Source organism: Ostrinia nubilalis, chromosome 15 (assembly GCF_963855985.1).
Source record: "Ostrinia nubilalis chromosome 15, ilOstNubi1.1, whole genome shotgun sequence".
Taxonomy (NCBI): Eukaryota; Metazoa; Arthropoda; class Insecta; order Lepidoptera; family Crambidae; genus Ostrinia; species Ostrinia nubilalis.
In genome coordinates this window covers 2,214,795-2,241,251 of record NC_087102.1, presented here as the reverse complement: position 1 = coordinate 2,241,251, position 26,457 = coordinate 2,214,795, and the positions used below count along the sequence as shown (strand labels likewise).

General features: G+C 36.8%; 1 protein-coding gene across 1 annotated transcript in view; it reads left to right on the top strand.

Annotated features, from left to right (window-relative positions):
- The window catches only part of LOC135078595 (uncharacterized), a 183,728-nt gene that overhangs the window by 144,744 nt on the left and 12,527 nt on the right, over positions 1–26,457 (top strand). The window contains exon 3 of the mRNA XM_063973125.1: positions 22,122–22,209. Coding sequence (XP_063829195.1) covers positions 22,122–22,209 — 88 coding nt within the window. The remainder of the gene's footprint in view (positions 1–22,121; positions 22,210–26,457) is intronic.

Sequence of the window (26,457 nt, the reverse complement as noted above, 5' to 3'; positions counted from 1 at the left end):
TTAGTTTGAGATGTACTCATAACTCTTATGCTTGCTCTATCTATGCTCGTTCGTTTCAGCCAAATGACGTCCACTGCTGGACAAAGGCCTCCTCCAAGGTTTTCCACAATGCACGGTCCTGCGCTGCCCGCATCCAGGCTCTTCCCGCGATCTATGCTCATAACTGCCAACCCCTCACGCGCTCTGCGGCGGGAAGGCGCTACTGCGTGAAGTGCCCCCCACTTCCCGCGGGAAAAAAAAAAATCCCGTTGCGCATTTTCCCTAAAATAGCTTAACATTATTACCGTTACATACTATCGAGTCACATTTTTGGAATCTGGATAAAATTACCCGTCTTTTGGTGTAACTTTTAAGGCTAACAAATATATATTTTAGGTACAACACTTACTTGAAAAAAAAGATTCGTCATTTTTGTCACTTTTTGTGATTGCACTTGATTCACCTTCAAAATTAGAAGCAATGTTATATATTAACACTTATTTCCAAAGTTAATCACATTATACACGTTTTTTATAAAGAAAAACACACTTCCAAAGCATCTAAACGATAAAAAACATCCATCTTTTTCACTACCCAGACGGGCACCGCGGATCGCGTCATCTTCAAACACAGACTGAGAAAAATTTGGTTGAAAAGCAACCATAGTGCCTAGAAAATATAGCTATCACATTCATACTTAAGCATTATTACTTTCGAGCGAAAGAAACAGAACTATATTTTTTAAATGACAAGGTCCCGAACTTGGACAAGTGATTTGCGGCGGGAGCCGCCGCAGAGCACTTTAGAGCTAAGTGACGTGCGTCTGCTCCCGCCGCAGATCGCTTGAGAGGATTATCACATAGATACCTAAAACAAAATTGAATAGATAGACTTAATATTTCCCGCCATTCTTCAATATCAGTCCACGCGACCTGTCTTTGGCCCGATCGCGCCGGCGATAGCGATCTGCACGCGTTGGTGTGGTTGAAGCTTTAACGCGAATTGTTTTTTTTTCCTTTGGTAAATTAGAGTAAGATAATGAAAAACCTGATATGATAACTCCGGATCGGTTAGGTCTTCTTTGTATGGCTAGAGATATAAGGAATAGACTTCTGTAAAGGTTATCGAGTGAATCGAGGTTTCTATTATCGGTACCATTTAATAATAATATTCCTTAAAAGGGTTCCGTTGTCTTTACAACTACTAAGGAACCCTAAAAGACTGTTGAATAAAAAATCTATCGTATGTGATTGGACCGAGTCAATTTGTTAGATTGCATTCGCTGTCAGTCATTTGTACCCGTCAGAGCACGGCGAAACACGCGTCGGCCATTGACGGTTGTTTTAACTTCGGTAGATAACAAAGGGTTAATAAATCAAACGGTCACACGGAAAATTATAGCGAAAAAAATTATTTACACCCGTATTCACAAACGATGCTTGCTTTAGTGAAGCAGCAAATTAAACGCACAGCGTTGAATAGAGCTCTATGATTGGTGTCACCCTGTGCGTCCACGCGCACTGTGAGACCTCATAGTAATGTTTGTGACCGTATTCACAGTATTTTTCATCACAGCTCGAAACATGATTGGGATACGATGTCATGCGATATTTTCTTAGATAATTTGATAAGTAACGAAAACATTTAAATAAGAAGTTTCAGATGTTAGTTGAAGAAATGACTGATTCCAATTCCAAAATGAGCGAAATAAATTCTACGCACATCTTAAGTAAAACTAGAAAATTATTTCAGCCATAGAGGTATGAAAACTTTACAGACAGTAACTTTCGCATTAATATTCTAAACAGCGATCTGATGAAGGTCGCGGGAGGTGCCTGAATCCGGGCGGCACAGGACCGATCTTTGTGGGAATCCTTAAGGTAGGCCTTTGTCCAGTGTCATTTGGCTGAAAGAAAACTTGTCAAAAAGTTCTCTTAAGGCCGGGTAGCAGAGAAAATGGCGAAAATGAGGTTTTCATTTTTCATTTTTAAGGTACTAAACAGTAAAATTAAAGGCTAAGATTTTTATTGGGCTTAGTTGAGGATATTTTCTAGGGCTATTAACGGATGGAAACACGATTTGATGAAGTTGACTCGATAGAATAAATTCCCAAAGTTACCTCTATTCGTTTTCTATTTATGGTTTTATTTTTAAAATAAGCGATTTGAGATTCTAAATCTTTTACTAAACTAAAGTTCAGAAATAACTTGAGGGCTTTTAACGGATGAAATTTTTATATTGCGTCTTATTTAGTTACTATGTTAAAAAATGTGGAAAAAATCGTCCATGACGGCTTGGACAATCTCAATCAGTCGCGCGGTGGCGCTTACGGAGGACGGACGCGTGTCAGTTTTATGGCCGTGACAGTTCGCGATTTGTCAATATTTTTGACAATGATGACTTTGATGAGTCACAGTATAATAATATCAGTGTTATAGCCTGACCAGGAACATAAAAACCCTGGCATAGAGGCGCGTCAATTGCATTTGATAGTGCAACACTGAATACAGTCGTACCTGTGTTAAATTAATAGGCTAACTTTATGTATCAGGATTCAGGATTACGGGCTAATTTGATATTTTCATAAATTAACGAAAAAATATTATTAAGGTAACCTGGTTTAAATAAATTAAATGAAACCATCAATCGAGCTAGAAGGATTTATTTTATTATTCATCAATAATCAAATTCAGAACTTGAATATTCAACTGCAATGTTTGCTCATGAACGCTTCAAACTCGGTACTTCTTTCCCAATTCCATAAAATTCAACACTTAGAAAGTGACAATTTTTTTTATAAACAAACCACAGCTAATTTTCATAGTGGACTGTACTATGCGATAAACATGTCAGTCAATTTGACAACCTTTGTCGGAAACATTATTCAATGAAAATATTGTCCGAACCCTTGGTATTTCTCTTCGACAAATACTTTAACACATTGTGAACGACTTTTCTTTCACGACTATAAAAAGATTTTAGCAATTTAATTCACAAAACCAATTGCGCACATTTAAAATAAAGTTTGTTTACACTTTGACAGCAATAGACTGACATGCAAGGTGACATGTCAATGAAGTTTTCAGTTACTGTTGCCATTAAAAGAAATTAGTACCATTAGTTTTCCGCAACATGGCGAGGGTTTTTATGTTCCTGGTCGGGCTATACTGGAGAAAGCTTAAATTTTTGATAATTAAGAATTATCAATTTTGTCTACCTATTGAAATTTAAATCGTTCGCATCCTTTTAAACGAAGACTCTACTCATGATACATAGTACATTCCTCAAATATGAGACAAAACCAATGAGTTAAAATTACATTTTAATAGTACCTACATACAATCATCTTACACTCTTTAGAAGAGCACACTGACACAAATAAATAATAAAAAATGCTGTCTAAGGTCTGTAGCTAAAGGTCTAAGCTGTAAGATAGAAGAATCTTCTACCCAAAAAGATGGCAGATGCAGCAGATGTCAACGGATTTAAAACTGGAGTTGATGTGACTCCTTGTAGACTTGAGTGTCTAGAGCGTCTCTTCCTCCACCATGCGTAAGAATTTTCACAAAAATACTGTCTAAGGTCTGTAGCTAAAGGTCTACGCTGCAAGATGGAAGAATCTTCTACCCAAAAAGATGGCAGATGAAGCAGATGTCAACGGATTTAAAACTGGAGTTGATGTGACTCCTTGTAGACTTGAGTGTCTAGAGCGTCCCTTCCTCCACCATGCGTAAGAATTTTCACAAAAATACTGTCTAAGGTCTGTAGCTAAAGGTCTAAGCCGTAAGATAGAAGAATCTTATAGCCAAAAACATGGCAGATGCAGCAGATATCAACGGATTTAAAACTGGAGTTCATGTGTATCCTTGTAGTTTTGAGTCTCTAGAGCAGTGGTTCTTATCCTTTAAGTCATGAGGGACCATTTTACCAAATTTCTGTCTTGTCAGGGACCACCTCATAATCGGTCAAAACCAGTTTGACTGCAAAAATCAGTAAAAAGTGTTTTTGACTAAGGTGTGCAAGTGCACATCGTGGACCACTTGGAATGCCTCCAGGGACCACCAGTGGTCCGCGGACCACCGGTTAAGAACCACTGCTCTAGAGCGTCCCTTCCTCCACCATGCGTAAGAATGTTTCAAAAATACTGTCTAAGGTCTGTAGCTAAAGGTCTAAGCTGCAAGATAAAATAATCTTCTAGCCAATAACTTTAAAACTATAATTTGAACGAATTTTGCTATTAGTGGACAAATTTCTGCTCACGATGGACTAATTATCTGCTATACTCTCGACTCTCTAAAGCACAACATTTATAAAAAATTTGCTGCGGTAATGCACTCCAGGTAACAGTGTGTGATGCTCATTGCTCATAGTGATTTTCGATACAGAGCCCCGTACATACGTTATACATAAATTATGGAAAGAAAACACCCAGACCAATACAAACATTATGTATGCAATTTTAGTATGATATTTTTATTTATTAATAAACAAAAAGACTGAACAAAATTGATGCGTGTACTGATTAATGTAATTAACCACATGCAAAGCTTTGTGAATTGCAACAACTATAATTTATTATTCAAGCTCTAAATAATCGCTACTACGAGTAACTGATCATAAAATGCTTTTCCAATCGCTCAAGCTCCCGAGGATCTACCGATAGGTCGGGTGACGTAATCTTGAAATTCTTTTAGCCGGCGCGGAACTTCCGGAAGGTCGGGTGTCGCCACGCCTCTTTGAACCGTGTTTACTTTGGCAGTTATATTCTATATTTATTCGATTCTAAAATATATTCCCAAAAATTTTGAAAGTTGTTTTAATTTGTATCACTTGGATATGATTTGTATTAGAAAGTGCTGTGAGTGTGACGCTTGAACGGAAGGAAGTCAACCTAACCTAACCAACTGCGTATTTCTATACTGTGTAGCCGCGAGAGCTCTTTGGCGCGCTGTCTTCGGCGAAGTATTGCGCGCGCAGATTTTGACAGCGCGAAATACCTACTTTAGCAGAAATACCAAGCCTTAACCTCCCCTTCTGACTCTGATTTGAACATCATAACATTACAATGATAATTTTATTTGTTTTATGTTAAAGCAAATATGGAGCGCAAAAGTAAACTTAAATAGGCTGCTATGCTGCAGCCGAAACGTCAAGCCGTGAGTACATAATGTAACTCATTAATAAACGTGTCTTACTATTTTAGTTGAAATGGAATACGAAAGTTTAAAATCTTGTAAAAGTTAACTTTTCAAAAATTTATCTCACCCTCAGTCCTAAGTCCGGTTTGAGCATTACAAAACTGTAACTGTAAAATTTGCTTCTCACATCCTCAACGGTATTTGGAAAGATTTCGCCAGCTCCTAAAGGATTCAAATCGCATCTAGTGCCATTACGCCAAAGAGCGTTTTGCGGAAAATATCCGAGTCCGATCATAAACGGCACTGCACTATTGCTATAAACGTTATCTGAGGACTACAACGCTACGATTCAAACTACTTATTCTTAAAATTGTAAGAAGAAACAAAATGTAAGTATGAAAGAAATAGACAAGAAAATATCGTTTTTAATTTACCTAAACAATGTGACTTCCTGCATAACATTAATTTCTTAAATGGGCTTGATTTGATTAATTAATTATTAGGATTTTTGCATATTAATGCTAAATATTTTATCTGCCCGCAGTAGATTCTTTTAAGTCCTTACTTCGTTGTTATGTTTTCAGAAATAAAAGTGTCAATATCAAATAATAATTTCTTAATTTTTCCCAATAGGGTTTTCATGTCTATTTGTGTTTAAGTTTCAGTGACAGATCAAAATCCAACTAACAAAAGCTGTCTATAAAAACCTGAAAAAATAAACCAACGTCATATTATGACTCCCAGGCGGGTCACAAGCAACTAGGTTAAACTACAACGCTCCAGGACGTGGCTTGCACAACACACAAGGGATTATACCCGCTCCCCGTGGTACTACACTGAAATAATTCGAAAATCTGATCGTATAGAAACGCAATCCAACGGTATTAGAGCCAGAAATCCTAGAAAAATCCTAAATAGGATGGGTCAAGACAAACTGGATTTCGGACCCTAGCCAAATCTTATTAAGGAAGCGTGGTACATTTTCCTACAAAACTTTATGAAATGTATTTTTAGTGTGTGAATTTTATTCGCGGAAAACAGCGGTGCCAACACTGCCAAATGATTACGTAAACCATGGAGAAAGTTGGATAATTCTCTATGACGTGATAACCACATAAAAATAGCTAAGTACCTAAGTAATAAACAAGTAAAAGCACTGAAGCTTTAACGAGTATGCATCGATTTTAAAAGTTAATAAATTATGTATAATTAAACACTTTAGATAAATCATAGAATTTCTGAAAAACTACTATTGAAATCGGCCTGGAAACAAAAAGTTACAAGTGTTTAAACTTTGAATGGAAATAGCTGAGCGTGACGACAAATGTCACCCACCCATAGTAACATGAATGGGTCTCTGTGCGTGTCGTTCTAACATGACCAATGACGTCATGAGATCTCTTGATTTTTTTTGTTAAAGAAAAGTACTGATTGTTTTGATAATACCAAGGCTACTGAAATGTGTGACCTTGAATATTCCCTATCATCACTATTTTCTGAACAGATGAGAGAATCCTTGTTCAAAATCGTTTCACAACCTTATTAGCACATTCATCACTTCTACGTAGCACCTAAACTTCACACAAAGCGTCAAAGAAACAGCAAACAAGCGAGCAGAGCGGAGAGAGCGAATGTTTGTCGCGAGTTGGCAACGAGTTTTTAATTCGTTTAGACTTCGCTCGACAATAGAGCTTTTAAGTTCATTGCTTTTTTGCTGAAACATCCATCCATTCTGTGATTGAGTTGACAGTGATTTATTTTGCTAGTGCTTACTTGATTCGCGGGTGTATTCACACATCTCGACAACCGAGTTTAACCGCCAATAAAACATAAACCATTTTTATTCATTCAGAAAACCACAGCTCTCTCAATAAACGCTGTTACAAAAATTGAATTGTTAGACCCGTGGAGAAATTAATCAGAATAAATTAGGAAGAGTTCGGTGCTAAATATCGACTTGCTTCAGTGCTAAACGGTTGACTAATGATAAAGATGAATCAGCAAAACAAGAACGAAATAGCAAAGAAAAAGAAAGAGGTAACAGACGGCTTGCGTTTATTTTATCATGAAATGCGATAACTTTAGCAGCAGCCTGACAAAAGGGATGTTTTCTGGGTAAAAAGCAACAGTTTGAATTAGTCTGTCGGCTGAGTTTGTCGGCTGAGTCTGTCGGTTAACTTATGAAAAATAAACAATAGGTATTTTTCACTTTTTCAAACTATTGAAAATTGAATGAAGTTCAAATAAGTGGCCCGTGACGTCAAGGCGTGCTTAAAAGTGTAGCACTTTATGACGTCACGCGTAACTTCAATGCATCATAACTTCGTAATCACTTGTTTGATTGTCAAATAAAAAATAGGTAAGTACCTACGTGTCCAATATTTTTTTATAATGTACGAGTAATTGACGGACTTAAAGTTTTTTTTAGGAAACAAGCCTATTATACCTCATCACCATATAGCGTAGTTTTCTTATAAGAACGATAAAATAAGTAGCAAAAATACATGTATACGCTAGATTAAATTGCGTTAAGTGCTAAGAGGTTCATGTTGCTATAGATTACCTACATGATTAATAAATTCTTCAGATAATAGGTATTAGTTCCGCTGTTCTTCTCCACCGTGTGACTGGGCCTAACAGGGCTATTCACTAACGCCGTTCACGTAGTTCCATCTCCATCTATCTCTATCACTCATGCTGGCATCTCGCTTTGCGTGAAAGGGACAGAAACATTCGAGACTTAGGCTGAGTTGCATCACCTTATTTTAACCGCAACAATAATCCGGATTCCGGTGCTTTTTGTATAGAGTTTGACAGATTTTTGACGTTTTCAAAGTTAAAGTAAGATGGTGCAATGGTGCAACTCCGCCTTAGACTTGTTGGGAGTGGCCCCGCAGGTAACTGTCTCTATCACTCATGATGTATTTACGTGAGAGGGAGGAAACATTCTAGACTAGACTTGTTGAGAGTAGCCCCCCAGGTAATCAGACGTACGGGTCCAATCCAAACAGCTCTGTTTACTTTCGCTCATGAAGAGTTTGTAGAACACTTTGTTCTAGCGGTTTCAGTTTGGTTTTCTCTAATTTGGTTGGAATACATTGTTCTGTTTTATAAATTTGTATAAGTAATTTGATGGAGGATAAGAGCCCTTCAAAAGGTCGCATAAACGATCATAATTAAAAGACTGGTGAGTCATAAGAGTCTTCTTCCAAAACAAATCGTAAAGTACTATGTGTCGATACATTTGTGACAAATAGCGATAGATTTTTTTTTACCAGACCATGTATGTAAGTAGATTAATATTTTATTGCACACCAAACAAAACAAGAATGTAGTTACAAGACTCAACTTCCTGTACCTATGTCTAATGGTTCGAAGGCAATATTTTTTAAGAAAAAAAGAAACAAACACAAAACAACGACTCATTAAAACGACTCTACATAAAAATCCATGATTTTACCAGCAACTTCATCAGCGTTATCAGATTATAAAATATAAATAATACTGTATACGTTTTGCGTCAAGGAGCGGATCCCACAAACTTCCCCAAACTTTTTGCGAAGGACGTCATCGTCGAAGCCTCCTACGTAATTTGTTTTTAATATTACCGAAGCTTAGGTAGCGTGCCCTCAATAAACGAGTTATTTTTATACAATACTTTTCTTAGAAAGTGAAAATACTTGTGGCCAACTAAAAATAGCACTAATATTCCATACACGTCCTAGAAACGTCTACCGAAGTGCGTTGTCCCTATAATTTATTTAATTCAATCGGTTTCCGACGCCATTTTCAGGGTCGGTCGTAGAGTTCGCCACGAAGGGACGTGAACTTATAGATATTGATATCTCATTTTGTGTATCGAAATAATTTTAGTAAATAAATTATCGTATTGTTTCTTTAATATTTCTAGTCACAAACTAATTCAAGCGTATTTTGCGAAATAAAATAAGATAAAATAGAAAAATCCGCGATTTTTCACTCTATTTAGAGATCTAGAATCTCTAAATTCAGTTCCCAGCTTGATAAGAACATTGCAATAGCATACTAGAATTGGTGTCATTTAGTGAAATTAATAAAAATATATTAGGGTAGCGTATCAGAACAGCGAATTTTCTCCGATAGTTACAAGTCACACTCCGTTATTTTAGAATGAAGTCGGTTAAAAATAGCCATGGCTACACAGAGTAAGGAACTTTCGACATTTCAAGCATTATTCGTACTTTCCCCTAACCAATCAAAACAAAAATACCCTTGTCTGTAAACAAAAAACCGGCGCCGTTCCGGAGCGTCTGGAATGTGTAGACCATTTATTGGAAAGAAAAAAACATGGCCGCTAATATTCCGACGATAACAAGAGCGGACTCAAAGGGACCGTAACACCTTAGAGATGTTTTCAAATACAGGGTGGTTTAAAATGTCATAGTTATATTTATTTACCCCCTTACTAATAAAACTTACACGCTCGTTGAACAGTGTTTTAATAAAGTAACGTATAGTATGGAAATGTCATTTTAAAACAGTGTTCAACAATTGAGTAACTTTTTATTAGTAAGGGGGTTAGAATTTAGAATTACTTTTTAATTAGAGCTTCGTGCGTTTGCGAATTCGGCCAGTATCAAATAAAGTGAATAAAAACCTTTAAATTAATGAAGATTACATTAATATTTGACTGACACAAAACAACTACGCGTATAACTTGACGTTTCCTTTCCTGACAAGAAATACTCGAATACTAAACTTTTAATGGAATTTATAAATAACTTTCTAATTTACCAAACAAAATAAATTATAAACTTATTTGAAATAAACAAGTTTCAATGGCACAATTCAGCAACTATATTATAGATAATCAAGGGAAAGGGCGGTTTCCTTTCCTTTCCTACCGCTTTTATAATTATTTATTTTATGTTTTACGGTTATTTGACTTTTGAAATCCCAAACTCAATTATGACACTCATAAAACATTGTAAAACCAACACCCCGAAAACGACTTTTAACTCAAATACAGTAACCCAAATTATGTTATTTCATCGCCATTTTTATTTTTCTAACCCTTCTGTTCTAGCACCCTGTATACACAAACGGTTGAATGAGTGACCACCATTGAAGAGTAGCCTTCGTGGAATTGTTTACTTGGATTGTATCTCGGGAATCCGTTTCTAATAATAGAACGGTGTAGGTGTAAACCAACCTTCGAAGATTTAATTATTTTGAAAGTAATTTTTTTTGCGCGAGCAACTTTTTACGCGTGGGTTGCTCCATTTTCAACTTTAGTCAGTAAAGTTGCTGTTTATTACAGAGTTTTCTTTATTAAACAATATTTAAATTTAGAATCTGTAAGAATGTAGTTTTTATACTTGATCAATTCAATTCAAAAAATTGTTTCTACTGCTCAAATGCAACAACTTTCCCCAAGAGACCAAAGTTTAAGTTATAAAAAAGCTGTCCTTACTTTGGGGATGTACTTTTTTTTGAGAATTTAATACGGGTCCTGTAGGAAAGGTAATTGTATTTGAGTAGTAGAATCAACCCTTTTTGTTGGATCAATTAAAAGAATTACACCCTGTATGTAAAAATCATATCTTTTGGCTGACGACATTTTTCCATAAGTCTTTAATGATGAGATGAGATGAGACTTCAACAAGATTATAATTACTTAACCAGTGTAGAGTTAGGTATAGGAAAAGTAATTCAATCGGTGATTCATCGTATAATTTGCACAGGTACGGTGTAGCTCCTAATTGGAATATGCTAATGATTATTAATGGGAATAGATAAACAGCACACACAGCTGAGCTCATAGCAGATAATACTTAGCCGTTTTTAAGAGATGTTGGTCATAATTTTAACCACCTATATGTCAACGTGAAATTGTGAACTCCGAACAGTTTTCAACCGACTTCAAAAAAGGAGGAGGTTCTCAATTCGACCCGTATGTTTTTTTTTTTTTTCTATGTTTGTTACGCGATAACTCCGCCAATTATGAACCGATTTTAACAAATCTTTTTTCTGCGTATAGGTAATACCTCAAGGGTGGTCCCATTTAAATTTAATAATAGAAAAACCAACCCCCAAGGGTGGAAAATTGGGGATGAACTTTTTTATACGCAATATCTCCGCCGATTATAAATCAATTTGAACGATTATTTTTTTGTTGAATAGGTATTATCAAAAGGGTGGTTTCATGCGAATTTGAAGAAAATATTTCAACCCCAAGGGTGGAAAATTGGGGATGAACTTTTTTATACCCAATATTTTCAATTTTTAGTTTTTTTTTGTGTTCACGCATTTGAAGTCGGTTTTATTTTTTTAAAAAGTTAATTATTAATATAAAGAGATTATAAAGTAACAGAGGGTTAGATTAACTTAGTTTGTAATCTAGCTACGTCACATTATAATCTGACGGAATTCACAATCTTACGATGACATAACTATTATAGTTTTACTAGACCACCTTGCAGAAAATATGAATTACGATGAGTGCAGTCGTTCAACAGGAGTATTTTCTTCGGTATAAATACGACAAGGTGTTAAAATACCTGTTTCTATTCTACGTGTGCTAAATCATTACTGATACTAATTTCGATTCACTGATGATCCAACAGAAAATTCAAAATTCAAAAACTTACACAGATAATTCAAATTCAAAAAGCGCATCTGAAATTCAAAACAATTCTAGCTCAAATCCTTCTTTCTTAGAGTAGGCGCACACCGTTGATTTTTAGTTGGCCGATAGTTGTGCCCGATTTTAATTTGTATGAAGAATCGGTCAAATCGAATTGGTGTAGTGTGCGCACTCCCATACATGCCCATAGGGATCAACTGCCCGACTAAACTATCGGCCGACGAAAAATCAACGGTGTGCGCCTACTCTTAATCGTGTTGATTGTCTTTATACACACACTCCGCGCGAACTAAACGCGTTGGAGCTAACGACGACATACCGGTAGTTGACCTGCCCAGGTAAAACACACTTTATTACTATCCTCCTAAGTGATATATCGCCTGCACGCTACAGTATTTTGTTCCTGTATGCGCTTGTAGCCTTTTTGCTGGTCGTAATGGAAAACGAACTGACAGATGAAAAACGCGGGAAAACATCTTTAGAGTTTCGTTGTCTTTTTTTTGTTTTTTAGTTGCCAGTTCTAAAACTATGTATGGTTGTAGCGTTACGTACCGTCTTAGAGAGAACGGTGTTCTTCCTTTATTAAATTAACTAAAAATAGTATTCTGGTAATTTTATATCCTTCGGCTGTAGTCTTCGTACTTAATTGCCTAGACGTCTTAGAAAGTTTCGGGAAATTTCGTAGAAAATAAACAAGATAACTTTCAAAATTAAAAATAAATTTCACTTACTTGTACGGACTTCCAAGTACCTGAAAATAGAACAACATAGTTCATTTTAATATTATTAAAACAAAGGCGTCCAAACAACGTAATTTTGCCAAGTAGAGGTACCTTTATTATAAGGGTCCGAACTCTAAGCAAAGTGCTTTCAAACCGGACAAAATTAACAACTTTGTACCTTAACTCCATAGCAGTAAGGGTGACCGAATAAGCTTCTAATCACCAGATAATAAGACCCTAATCATCAATTAAGTGACAGGTTGATACGTTAATTACCGAACCCAATTACGAGCCAATGTTCTTGACGGAACACGTGGAATACGTAAAGTTAAATTTTACGTCCAAATTAACTAAAATTTTACTCAATTACGTATTTTATCTGCTCATTAAAATTTGATATTAGACACTATTCAAAATAACTCCTAGAATATAATTCATAATGATGATTTATTACAGAATATCAAATAAATGGGTGTTAGATACGTACATAAATAGGACTGTTTACCTACGTACACGTAATACTACTAAACGGGACCTTAGAAATAACACCGGTTCAGGATTTCATTATGAAATATGTTGAACAACATTTCCACGAAATAAGTATCCAAACATTTCCTTCGAAAAGGCATAACGTAACGGGGTCCAAGAAAACAGATATTTGGGGGCATAAAAGTGTTTTCAAGAACACCAATTACTGTATTGGTTCTGAGATTTTGAAGTCCTCTAAAAATATTATCGTTATTTTCGAAGAAAAGTAATTTATTAAGTTATTGCGTTGGACGCAACGACATGAAGGGCACAGTTGTTTTGTTTTCAAGACGACATCGTCTCTCATTGGTTTTTTAAAGCATAAAGACCGAGAAAAGTCACTGAAATATTTTTGCAACTGTAGCCATTAGGTATATTCTGTCGGGATTATTTTCGGCAACACTATTAAACAAAGCCCAAACTTGACTTAACCTGTCAGCTTCAGAAAATGTAGAACCTATTTAATAGTCTGTCTAGACTTTGAAGAAGCATCGTCTAGATTATGTTACACTATTACCCACACAATTTCTATTGACTGAAATGTCTACATAAACTAGTGACCTCTTCTAGACGAAAAAATTTTCGTACTTATTATAAAGTAAGGTTAGGCATAAATCTCAATCGCAAAAGAAGTTGTTCGTAACGAAACAAAATACTATTTTAAACGTCACAAAACTAATGAAATCACTATTGTACTGAGATGCAGGCCCGTTGTGAAAAAAAATGCATATCCACAGTCATGTAATTAACTTAATCTTTTTCATATATTCTTCTTTCACTTTACATCTACTGACACACAGATTTCACATTTCAAACTGTCGCAAACTCAAAACGGATCGTTACACAGCAATGTTCTTTATCTAGAGGCATTGTTATACAGTATAAAGCGATGTCAAACTTCCTCCATAAAGTCTAAAGAACACTCATAATTTGCATAACATTTATTATGAGTTTAGGGCTTACTTAAGCAGACTGTCAGCTCATTTCACAATTTCCCAAGTTCTGAACGACATTTTGCTTAATTTTCTCGGGGAATATGCATTATGTGTAATTAAAATTAGGTTTGTGGACTCCTCTTTTGGGGAATTTGAATTTCTTGAGCAAACGGCTTATTGCCGATGTGGTAATTTACCTCTTTTGCATTTAGAGAATTGAGAGAAAACCGGGTGTAAATGGTTTGATTGCTTACCCCACAGCTGGTGTTCTACTAGTCCAGTGGCCTAATTCACGTATTTTGACACAGTCAAAATCTCGTTGACGTTTAGAAGTTGTCCTATTGAAAAACAGTTCTAAATCCGTATCCACAAGGATCATTTCGATAGAACGATTACTCCATAGGATCGCAACTTAGCGATTTGTTGTCGTTGAAGTTTTGTTACGTGAATAAGGCGAAAACAAAAGAAATACGAGTTTTTAAATTCAAAACGGAAGGAAGAGCTACCACTAAAACTAAATAAAAACTTTTGACATTATTAAAAAACAACAAAACCCCAACCTGCAGCAATATTCCCACGGTGTTTTCTTACGAAACTGCATTGATGTAAGTCAACTTATCACCAGTTTAAACTGAACTTTCTTTTTAATGTCTTTTTAAAAACGGAGAGGTCTTTGAAATGTGGTTAGTGGACCTCCACCGTCGTTCGGTTGCCAGCTGACGCTATAAAGTAACTTTCTTTTCCTCTGAATAAGTTATTCATGTTTAGTCAGGAAGTATAATATAAAACCTTGTGCAAGTTAAAGATGACACCGATTATAATTTTGAGCAAAACCTCTGTTTTTGCGATCAATACCTTCCCTTAGTTATTTTTATGCCATTCTTTACTTAGCAGTATTTGATCTTAGAGCAACTTTATGGAATTCTTCCCAACTAGATGATCATCATGCGTGTCATAACACTATCTTCTTTTAAGATTGCAGCATTAAAATTTGTTGATGCGACTTTGTAGCCTTAAATTCTACCTAGAAAAGGTTCTAACAATAAATATTTCTCTAGCTTTCGGCTGTTCGCGTCGCGGGCAGAACTGAAGGCGTTATAAAAGTGCTATAGTTGCGTTATAAAGGTGCTATAATTCCTGTATAACGGCAACCCTGAGAGCTGGGGCTGCGCTGCTTAACGCTAAATGAAATATTTGATTGTGAGCTTACTGGTAGGAAATATGTTTATCTTTAGTTACTGTGTGATGGTGCAAATAGTTGGAGTATTTTTGGTGAAAACTAGCCTTTAAGCAACAACATTTAATAAAATTCATTGTGGAAAACCTTGGGGAAGGCCTTTGTCCAGCAGTGGACGTTTTTCGGCTGAAACAAACGAAGACACCGCTGTATTTACCTTGATGTTCCCTCATCTGTATTCTTTAATTAATTTGCATTATCGGAAACATGTGCTACCGTTATTAATTTTCGCTTGATTTGATCTGAAACCCATCAATATCTAATGCCGTATTAAATATCAGTAGGATCCGACACGATTGCTCGGTAATTAAGCGTTTGTCGATACGAACGTGATTAATTTAATTAGAGCCGTAGATTGGGATGGGTGCAGACGATGCCACAAGGGGTTTGAAAGAAAGAAAAAAAAGTTTTTTTTTTATTTGATACTAAATATATTTTAAGGGGCCATTCATAAAGTACGTCACACAAATTTCATGATTTTTTGAGCCCCCCTCCGTCCTTGTCACAGGTGGTCACATTTCTGAGACCCCCCCCCCTAGTGTGACGTCACATGTTTTGCAATTTCACATCGAAAAATTATTAAATTAACAGCAGTTCCGAAATTAGTATTATTTCCATTTAAATTAAGTACTTTTTTATGAAATCAACATTATATCAAATATTTGAAACAATTGAAATGTGATGTCACGAAACTTAGGACCCCTACCACCCCTTGTCACACCATGTCACACTTTGTCGACCCCCTCCCCCCCTCTTTACGTGTGACTTACTTTAAGGATGACCCCTAATTGGAAGTTGAGTAATGCTTCAACCACACCAACGCGTGCAGATCGCCATCACCGGCGCGATCACGGCGCGATCATAGGCCAATGACAGGTCGCGCGGACTGTCATGGGTCGCGCGACCTGTCATTGGCTTTTGATCGCGCCAGCACGCGTTTGTGTGGAAACTAGAGTTGTGCAACTTCTTTTGCAAAAAATAACTCGTTGAGCTCTCCAACTAAGCTAAATATTTTACTTTTTTGTGCTTGTGTTAAGAGTGGATTAATTAACTTACCACAATAGTCCAATGAAACCGCCAAACAAATTTCTTTTCTGCTCAACCCAAAGGTAAACTGGTCGAGAATGCTTTAGTGCATTAAGTTCGCCTTATGTACAAATTTATTTTGGCATAAAAGTTTAAATAAATAAATAAATAAATGAAGAGCAATAAGAATCAGACACCAACCTTATAATCATGGTACATAGTTCCAGTCAATGAATTCTATAATCACCGTGTAGAGTGAATAAAATATGCTTGGAACACAACTTTTGACTTCGTACCTTTGTTTGGACTAGTTAGGAGGTGAACATATCAAAAGTCCCCACCCTTTTATATGTTCACTCAAGGGAGTGTAAATCATACGTGTATTTTGGTATGGACAATCAATATGATTAAACATGATTCTAGGGGACGTGAGATGCCAGATAAATTCATGTAAGCGAATTGGCTTTTGTTGTTTAATTGTAACATGTAAATGGTGTATAGTTTCTTAAGCAGTAGTTATTAATCTGTTAATGTTTCACTGTATGTTTTGCGAACAAAATAAAAAATAAAATAAAAATAAAAAATAACGGTTCATTAAGTCTGGCACTAAGGTACAACATAAGCGAAAGTAGAAGTTTTTAAATATTTGAACGTATCTACCCAAATTCTCAGCTGGCAAATGTATCGTGTGCAGCCAGCCTAACTCCTGACGTGTATTAATAGCTATCATGATGATAAATCAACGTTATATTTGTAATGAATGATACCCCGTGACGTCACGGGAGATGGATATGTCTTTCAGGGTATTTTTTGTAATTTGGAAAATAAGTTATATTAGCAGCACATAACATCTCTAACATAATTTGCAAGTAACATAGTTTGTAAATCTTTTTCATCAAAAATGCATTTTTAATGGAGAGTAAAGCCTCTAAAGGTATTGTGTACTCCATAGTTAGAATTGGTTTTACCTGTAGAGAGGGTAAAGATATTTAATCCACAACCCTTTAGAGATGTTCATCGTCATCATCATCATTTCAGCCACAGGATCCACTGCTGAACATAGGCCTCCCCCAAAGATGTTAGAGATAATAAATGCAATAGTTATACATTACAAATACAATAGTTAGAGACGTTTGATACTTAAAAGGTAACACTCCAGTAAACTCAGTGTTATGAAAATGTATAGATATTTTGAAATTTGTAAGTTACCTCGCCTACTTAATACATCCCAATCCCAACTAGTAATATTATAAATGCGAAAGTAACTCTGTCTGTCTGTCTGTCTGTTACGCTTTCCCGCTTAAACCTCGCAACCGATTTTGATGAAATTTGGCATAGAGATAGTTTGAGTCCCGGGAAAGAACATAGGATAGTTTTTATCCCGGTTTTTGAAACAGGGACGCGCGCGATAAAGTTTTTCTGTGACAGACAAAATTCCACGCGGGCGAAGCCGCGGGCGGAAAGCTAGTTAAAAATAAATGCTATTCAACCTTTGAAACATAGCACGTGTATATCTATTTATAATATAGTAAATAAAGCCGCAGAAGATCAAAGTATAGATGGTGCGAGTTTATACAATAGCGAGAACGTTCACTCGCAAAGCTTTGAGTTCCTCGGAAAAAGCTAATATTGTTTGATATACAGACGGTAAACTTAGCTTAAGTAGGTAGGGATGGGGTGGTGTTGATACCGAAACTGAAATTTTCTTTTTCTTTTTCGACAGCCTACACTTACACAAGCACCATATTTAGCTAAACTAGAGAGGACCCCAACGGGAATATTAGTAATATTTCAATACAGATTGCACTCTGTGCGTAATACATCTTACAAAAGGGCGTACTGCTCTGTAATTTTCAGCCAGAAATTTAAAAAATTGTGAAAAAAATATCAAACTTCATTTTAAAGATTTCACAAAGAAGCAAATCACATGTCATTTTATTTTCCGTTTAAATTATCCAGTCTTTTAATCGTTTTATTGAATTATCGTCATTGATAGTGTTATAAATGGTGAATTTTAAATAAAATCTTGAAATTTTCTTTCAGGGTCGCATTTGATACCGATACCGGAATCATTCGACATCTAAACAGTATCAATTCACTCCCACTGGCACATCTCTAGTCTGTTGTTGAAATAAAGAGATTTTTATGAACCTGTGATATACTTAAATCTACTTGACGACTGCCTACGTACATTGTGTTTTCCGCCTGCTTAAAGCTAAGACGGGGGAACGGTGTGGAAAATTTTGCTTTATATTTATTGTTACTGTGTAGGATTTTCGTGAGACATTGATTTACCTTGTGTGGGTTCCTCACGCATTTACACGACCGTTTCTCAACAAGTCAGATAACTAACGCCCGTATTCACAAACATTACTATGAGGTCTCACAGTGCGCGTGGACGCACAGGGTGTCACACGAACCAATCACAGAGCTCTATTTAACGTTGTGCGTTCGATTTGTTGCTTTACTTAAAGCAAGCATCGTTTGTAAATACGGCCGTAAGCTTAAGAAGTGATATTATCTACTGAGCTTATGAGAGTGGGAAAGAGAACACAGCTCAAAAATACATAATTCCAAAGAATGCTATGTAACTAGATATGCTTTTCAGAATATAAATTGTGTTACACACAACTAAAGTTATGGAAAACAATTTTCACGCATAAAAATGTTGTGAGCATAGCTAATATCGAATAAAAGAAAACCCATTTGAGTTCGACGCGTTCTCTGCCTATTTGTATTCAGGTGATAAAAGAAGCGTAAAAACGATAATCTACACCTGCTCCATTATTGTAATATTCCATTGAGCGTTAGATTTTCACATATTATGAGACTGTTGTCTGCGAGTGCCTCTAGTTTTAGCAATTCAATCGTTTTGTTATAGACAGAATCTCTGGTTTTTAAATGTTATTAGCGTAAGACGTCATGCTACGCTGTTGATAAAAAAGTCTCACAATATGATTTTCCAATATGGCATTTAAGCAAGAAGTAACATGCCACTCTAATGCCATGCCATTTTTAGGGCATTTTTAGAGCAATTGAAACATTTTCAGTGGGTGCAGTTAGAGTCCGTTGATCTTGATTCGGAGGTCCGTCTTCGATTCCCTGATGGGATACAAGATGAAGTAGTGACTATTACCATAATCACGACATGTACGAACCCAGTTATTAGCACTCAAGTGGCAAATCACTTGCCAGATCACACGTCACGTACTCTAAGGCTGAGTTGCACCAGCACCACCAATATTTGACCGTAACTTTGACGATAACCGGTGTTTTTTGTATGGAGTTTGACATATTTTTGACGTTTGTTAAAGCTTAAGTAAGATCATGGTGCAACTCACTCTGAGAGTGATAAAATCACTCGCCCTCCAAGCCAGGAGTTAACAGCCACTCTGCCCTCATCTGTTTCCGATACCATTTGCCGAGGGCTCTTAGCGCACTCCCTGCTCGTGGAGCATTGCACTTTTGGATTGGCGCAAGTTGAAAAATCTATTAAGTATATTACATTTTAGAAGTTAGTTTGTTATGGTATCTACCATAGCGAAGAAGAGAGGAGATGTGTTTCTAATCAGTCAGATTTTCGAAACGTTTTTTTTCGTCAGGTAAATACATTAATTTGTATACCCATCAGCCGCGGGGGCAGCTAGTGGGTTATGTGGGGTTCTCCCTGCCAGAAGGGAAGGGCATACCCACTAAAAACCTGACGTTGCCCTCGGTAAGCCATATGCTATCGAGATGTGCTATCTTATAGAATATTAGAGAAGGCTGGACCTATTCCTTCCTCTAGGAATGCCTTACTACTTACGAGATAAGAATGTGGATCCCAAAATGTAAAATAGATATTATGCTAGTTTCATATAAGAAGCTAATTTATAATCGCTTCTTCCCCCAACTTGAGACACCCCCATCCGTCTCAGTTGATTTAACTCCTGCTCTAGCGGAGTCTACTTGTAGTTCATTATTGTGGAAATTCGCTAAAGTTGTACAATGAAATATTCATGTAGAGTGTACCGGGACGCGGAATGCTCCTTTACGTACTACCGATTAGGTTACATGCTTCTGGGAAATTACTACAAAGAACATTTACGTATTACATAAAGTTGATGTAGGTACGTCTTTTCTTATCCATCTCATTTTAATTACTTAAGTAGGTAAAGCTACCTAGCTAGGTAGTAATTATGTACGCTTAATCTTTAAATTAATACACTCAATTTGTATAAACCAACATTAAGCACATTTAGGTGCAGTCCGAGTCAAATAGTTTTTGGACACCCAAAGTAGCCAAAAAGTTCACAACACGCCTTTTGTGTTGTCAATTTTTTGGCCACTTTGGGTGTCACGAACTATGCGCTAACTGTACTAGTATTTTGCTGATACAATTTAAACTCTTTGTCGCAGGGATAAAAAAAATTGCCTTATTTTACAAAATCTCTACCCACCAATTGTTTACATTTAAATGACCTTAGTGACTTGTTTATTTACAACTCTCAAATTGACAAACCTGACACGACCAAATGGCGTCACCCAACTTGATTCACCGTGACAAAGTTTGGGCCAAGTTGACGATAACAACCGAATTGCGGGGGGAACGAGTTGCCACGCAAATTTTCCGTCCAAATTAACCGTAAACCAGTTAATAAATACATTATTTGTACTTTATTGCTTTTGTAAGGGTCCAAAAAATTAAGTTTGTACTTACTGATGCCGATTAAGGCTTAAGCCTTACATAGCATTTGCCTCAAAAGCTACGCACATAAGTGAGGGCGATACCACATAATTTTATCTTGCCAAACGTTAATAACTAGTGCTTCAGTCACAGAATATATTTCGCATGCTTTGTTTACTTGAACTTCCACCGTGTGTGTGCAGCGCCATTTTTATTTTTTAGTAGCGGCAGCCCGCGACTTCGTGCACGTGAATCCCGTTTTACCCTCTTAGGAATGGAGTTTCATGAAATCCGGAAAAGCACCTACGTTCTACAAAAAATCAACAGGCAAAATTTGAGATTAAGTACTAGCACTTGTACTTTATGAGATTTCGTGATGAGTAAGTCAGTCAGTGACCTTTCGCTTTTATAAATATAGATTTTATTTTATTTTATTCGGAAAACATACAGTGAAACAATAACGAACTTTAGTACGTCTTTAAAGTGCAGGCAGTCGAATTAAATAGTTTTACTGCGCATCTCTACGCCCAACTCCGCATTTCTTTAGACAACTAGCTCGAATTAACATAGGAAATTGAAGATCCACATTACATTTTATTTTGTCCGTATGCATCCTTACGCTAAGCTTCCTGGGTAAGGACGAAACGAATAAAATTAGACAAAGACCCCCTAACAATCTTTAATGAGACCGCATAAAAGAACATGACACCGTCTCTGGGAAATCCACTTCGCTCATGGAAATTGGGGCTTAGTCGCCATTAACGACTGGAATTCGCTTTGACTGTTGTGTCGGGTTCAATTCCAAAACAATTAAATTTTTATGTATACAAAATATTGAATTGTTTTGGACTAGACTTTGCAAATTGGCTTGAATCTCTTGACATTAGTAGATATGCTGGTAAATTGATAGGAATCTATAAATTCTACTGAATTCTTTATTAATGGTGAAAAGTACTGGTCACACAAAAACTTCTTTCTAAAATTTGAGACAGACCTTATTTCTGTCATAAATGTATAATAAATAATCCGTTTTGAAAACACAATTTCTTTTAATTTTATCCTGTTTTTGCCAGTTTTTAAAACACAATTTCTTATAATTTTATCCTGTATTTACCAGTAACCTCTCGCGGGTTTAGGTACACGTGTAATCTCTACCCATTTCTCTCACACACTCAAAGGTTATGGCTCGAGTAAATCAACAAACAGATCCGACATCAAAATTCTTAGTATTGTACATAATTAAACGTTTCATTCGTTTGTTACAGGCGTACACACCGACTGGATTTGAGAAATACGGGTACACGTGCACAGTCGCCGATTACAGAGTCAACTTCTCCGTTTGGGACACGTCAGGTAAGAACACTCTATATTATTCAACAGTATGTGACATCGTAGAGCTGATGACCGTTGAGGCAGAAAAGTTCTCGAATGGTGACCACGGGTCGGAAGACGTAGTATGGACAAGCAGCCTACTAGGTGGTCCAACGATTTGGTGAAGGTTGCGAGAAGTTCCTGGATGCCGGCAGCGCAAGAACGGTCTTTGTGTAAAACCTTGGGGGAAGCCTTTGTCTAACAGTGGACAACATTTGGCTGAAACGAACGAAGTGACCTGTATGATATGATGATTGATACTGGACTCTAACCCAGATCTACATTAAATTTTAAAACAGATGAACTTTTTTACGATAGAATCCTTAGAAAGAATATCTTTGGCGTCACCATGATATGGCTCTATTTACCTGTTATATCATTCAGTTATGTACATTAGTCTGAACTGTATTTCATTCGTAAATCAACTTTATGGAATACAGCAATAGAGCACAAAGTATATCGCTCTCCAAATAACAGACGAGACTTACAAAATACACAAAGAAAGTTACGAACATTAACGTTATTTGTAAGAAAGCAAATGACAAAATTATACACAGCTGAATGTCAACGCGATCACATAATACTCGTGGAATGATTTATTACGTGAATAACAAAGTTAAATAACTAAGTTAAGTAATATTACTTTGGGACTAGAAACTATATGAATAGGCCTGCTTTATTATACATTCACGTCGATGTTAATGTCAAGAATGTTACTAGGTATAATTAATTTATGAATTACAAAATAGAAAGTTCAGTCAAGCATGATATTAGTTATACTATTTTTAGGTAATTCTTTCGTGATGATGAGATTTATACAATGTTTTCGTATCAGTTAAAAACGTAGTTTCCATGGTAGAAGATCCAATTTTCGCTCATAGATGGCGTTACCACAATACTGAATAGCGATATCTAACGGATTTATTTACCAGGCCTGCCGGGCTAGGATGCGCACCAAATCGATAAAATCTATTATTATATCTATAAAAGCGAAAGGTCACTGACTGACTGACTCACGAAATCTCAGAAACTTACACGTCTCAAATTTTGCATGGGGGTACTACGAGCATTACATGTAAAGTGCTGCCCATACAATTTCCATTACATTACACGATACATCATTCCATTAAATTTTACACGTTACACCCGTCTGGACTCGGCTTTACTGGCAACTCTACAAGTTATTGCCTAGTATCAACCGAACACTTGTAAATTTCTCTACGCCAGACACTTTCCAAGAATGGAAATAATTCAGCTCCTTTATAATTAAATGCGAAGCCTCCGTAATTGGGAGCACTCGTACAGTACCCAGCTGACTACATTTCTGCTGTAAAATAGTTCCTATTGCAACAATGTAAGGTGCTAGTGTTCAGCTTGGTGTGCGGTCGTCGGTACATCGAGCCCTGCTGCTGTCAGACCTGGATCAGGTCGGGTAATTAGTTGCTTAGTGTTAAGATACCCCAATCCTTTGGTACGCGTTATTTAGTACGGCTCTGTGTTTTTCAAGTAGATTAAATTACTTAACTTTGTAACTTTTAAGGGTAACTTTATGATTTTAATAAGAAACCGCAGGTGCGGTTTTGTTCCCCAGTCGATGAGGCACCTGATGTCATGCCCTGAGTGCCCAAGCAACTGCACTCAGGAGGATTTGATGAGTGCTACTGACAACGCCACTCTTGTGGCGGAGTTTTGGGCTGACACTGTGTAGGTTTGTTGTCGACACGAAAAGAAGAAGAAGATAAGAAAATAATATTAATATATCCAATAAGCTTCGGCAATTTGGTATGATATGTTAAAAATCGACTGTAAGCAATAAAGACTGAACTCCCAGTGATTTAAACTTATTTTAATTTCACTTTGAAATCATCAAATTACTTGAACCATAGGAAGTTCGGTATCAAAGTTACTTTACTTAAAGGCTTTAATGTGCAGTCGATAAGAAAGGATTTTACAAAACTCCACCCCTACGGGGGTAAAACAGGATCAAAGTCGCGGGCGCCGCTAGTTGTACCTATAAAACCTTAGACATCCCGCAGACAACAATCTTTTTGTCGGATGATAATTGGGTCGGGCTGTTAATCAATATGAACATGTATGGAAGTGCGGAACTAATTGCAAGACAACTAAACTATCGGCCGACTAGAAGTCGTCTAGATTGTCAAAAATAAGACGGTAGGTACCTAAATTGTTTAGCTTGGCGCTGTCCAACAAAAATAATTAAGATAAGTTCTAAATAAGACGCCATAGTACAGCAATTGCTTTATGTTAAATATCTGAAATGCCTTTTACGAGTATTACTATCACTCAAGCTCGGAACTTCATCTGAGAGTTTACGATGTAATAAAGCGTAGTTGAATAAAACCCGTAATGTTCTTCTATATTAACTTACATTCCTGATTACATTACTAAATTACGAAAATACTTAAACTTTTACTTGTGGCATAACATGCAAAACTGGGCAATAAACTATTAAGCCCGTCACAGACTTAGCTATAATATATTAATATTTTTATAGCACACAATATAGTCACATAAATATATATTATAGCTGAGTGTGTGGTCACTCGAAAATTAGTATATAAAATGTATAGTAATATGCCTAGCTATAAAAATGTCAATATATATTATAGCTAAGTCTGCGACTGGCTTTAATGTCGTCGCACATTTACGAGTATCAACCCGGAAAGGGATCGTAACCGTATCAACTCGAGGCGGTCAGTATTCTTTGTATGAAACTCCATACTGCAACGCACACATCCGCACCGAAATGCCTAGCCTCGCGATTAACAGCGCACGAATGGCGATGATAGCTCGCGAAAGGCGATCGGAAAGAGATCAATCCCTTTCCGAGTTGATAAGTCTGCTATGAGCTTTATGTTACTTTCCTTCACGACTTGCTTCACAACACTTGAAGATTACGAGTACATTAGACGAAATACAAGTACTTTTCTGTGGTTAAAAGGCACATCAATTAATTGTCTGCGTTGTCCATAAAGATTGTCTTGTAGAGTTCTCTCGCAGTCGTATTCTGTTTACGGGCACATAAAGACTCTATGTGCCCGTAAACAGAACTCTACTCTATGAAGTAGAGTTTTATTTCAGAATCAGTATGTGAATGTCAAGGTTTATAAGCGGTATAACTTAATTCCTTAGACATTTTCCTTTATAATGAATACCACATCCTAGTCCAGTAGAATTAGATTTTAAATCGGAAATAATTCCTACAAAAGATTTTATTGCTTAAATGACTTCATTGGTTGCCCATTAAGACTCTCCTAGGTTTTCGACTTCGACGGAGTTGTGCTTAAGTGGTGGGGGCCCCCGAAAGGGGCGCTTTTTCGGTTTTCCGATTATATCGCGTAAAGGACTGACCCTATCTAAAAGTGGTCTTCCTGACGGTTGAAGGGCATTTAATCCTGCATTAAATAAGACCAAAATCATATGTTTTGGACAAACCGTTCTCGTGAAAATGTTCGGCAAAGTAGAAAATATGTGTATAATTAATGACCCTCTCCACGTCCAATAGCTCGTCACTCGTAGGCTCCCAAGCCTTGTAAAGGGTCGCCTTAACCAGCGTATCCCTGTCTAGGCTCACGAGTTGGATTCGCTTATGCTTGTTCGTCCCAGCTGTTCCTTAACTTCGGTTGCTGCACCTCTTCCTGGCACTCTCCTGAACAACTCTGTGTTACCTACAGTGGCTGCTCCACTTCCTTGTACCCTCCTGTACGATTGCATTGCTTAGCCATATGCCTGGTCCAAGGTTCGACGCCACAAAATCAACTTCGTACGCGTGAAAATAGTTTAAATACTATATTCCGTGCTTGCAACATTTTTCTTTACTGCTTCGCCTCTATTAGTCGTAGAGTGATTGTATATACATATCCTATAGCCTTCCTCAATTTATGAGCTATTCAACACAAAAATAATTATTTCAATCAAACTAGTAATTCTTGAGATTAGCGCGTTCAAACAAACAAACAAAAAACTCTTCAGCGTTTTTGAACTTGTTGTTGTTGATTTTTGGCGTCGAACCTTGGCGTACGGCTAGGCAACGTAGTCGTGCAGGAGGATACAAGGAAGAGGAGCAGCCACTGTAGGTAACACAGAGTTGTTCAGGAGAGTGCCAGGAAGAGGTGCAGCAACCGAAGTTAAGGAACGGCTGGGACGAACAAGGATAAGCGAATCCAACTCGTGAGCCTAGACAGGGATACGCTGGTTAAGGCGACCCTT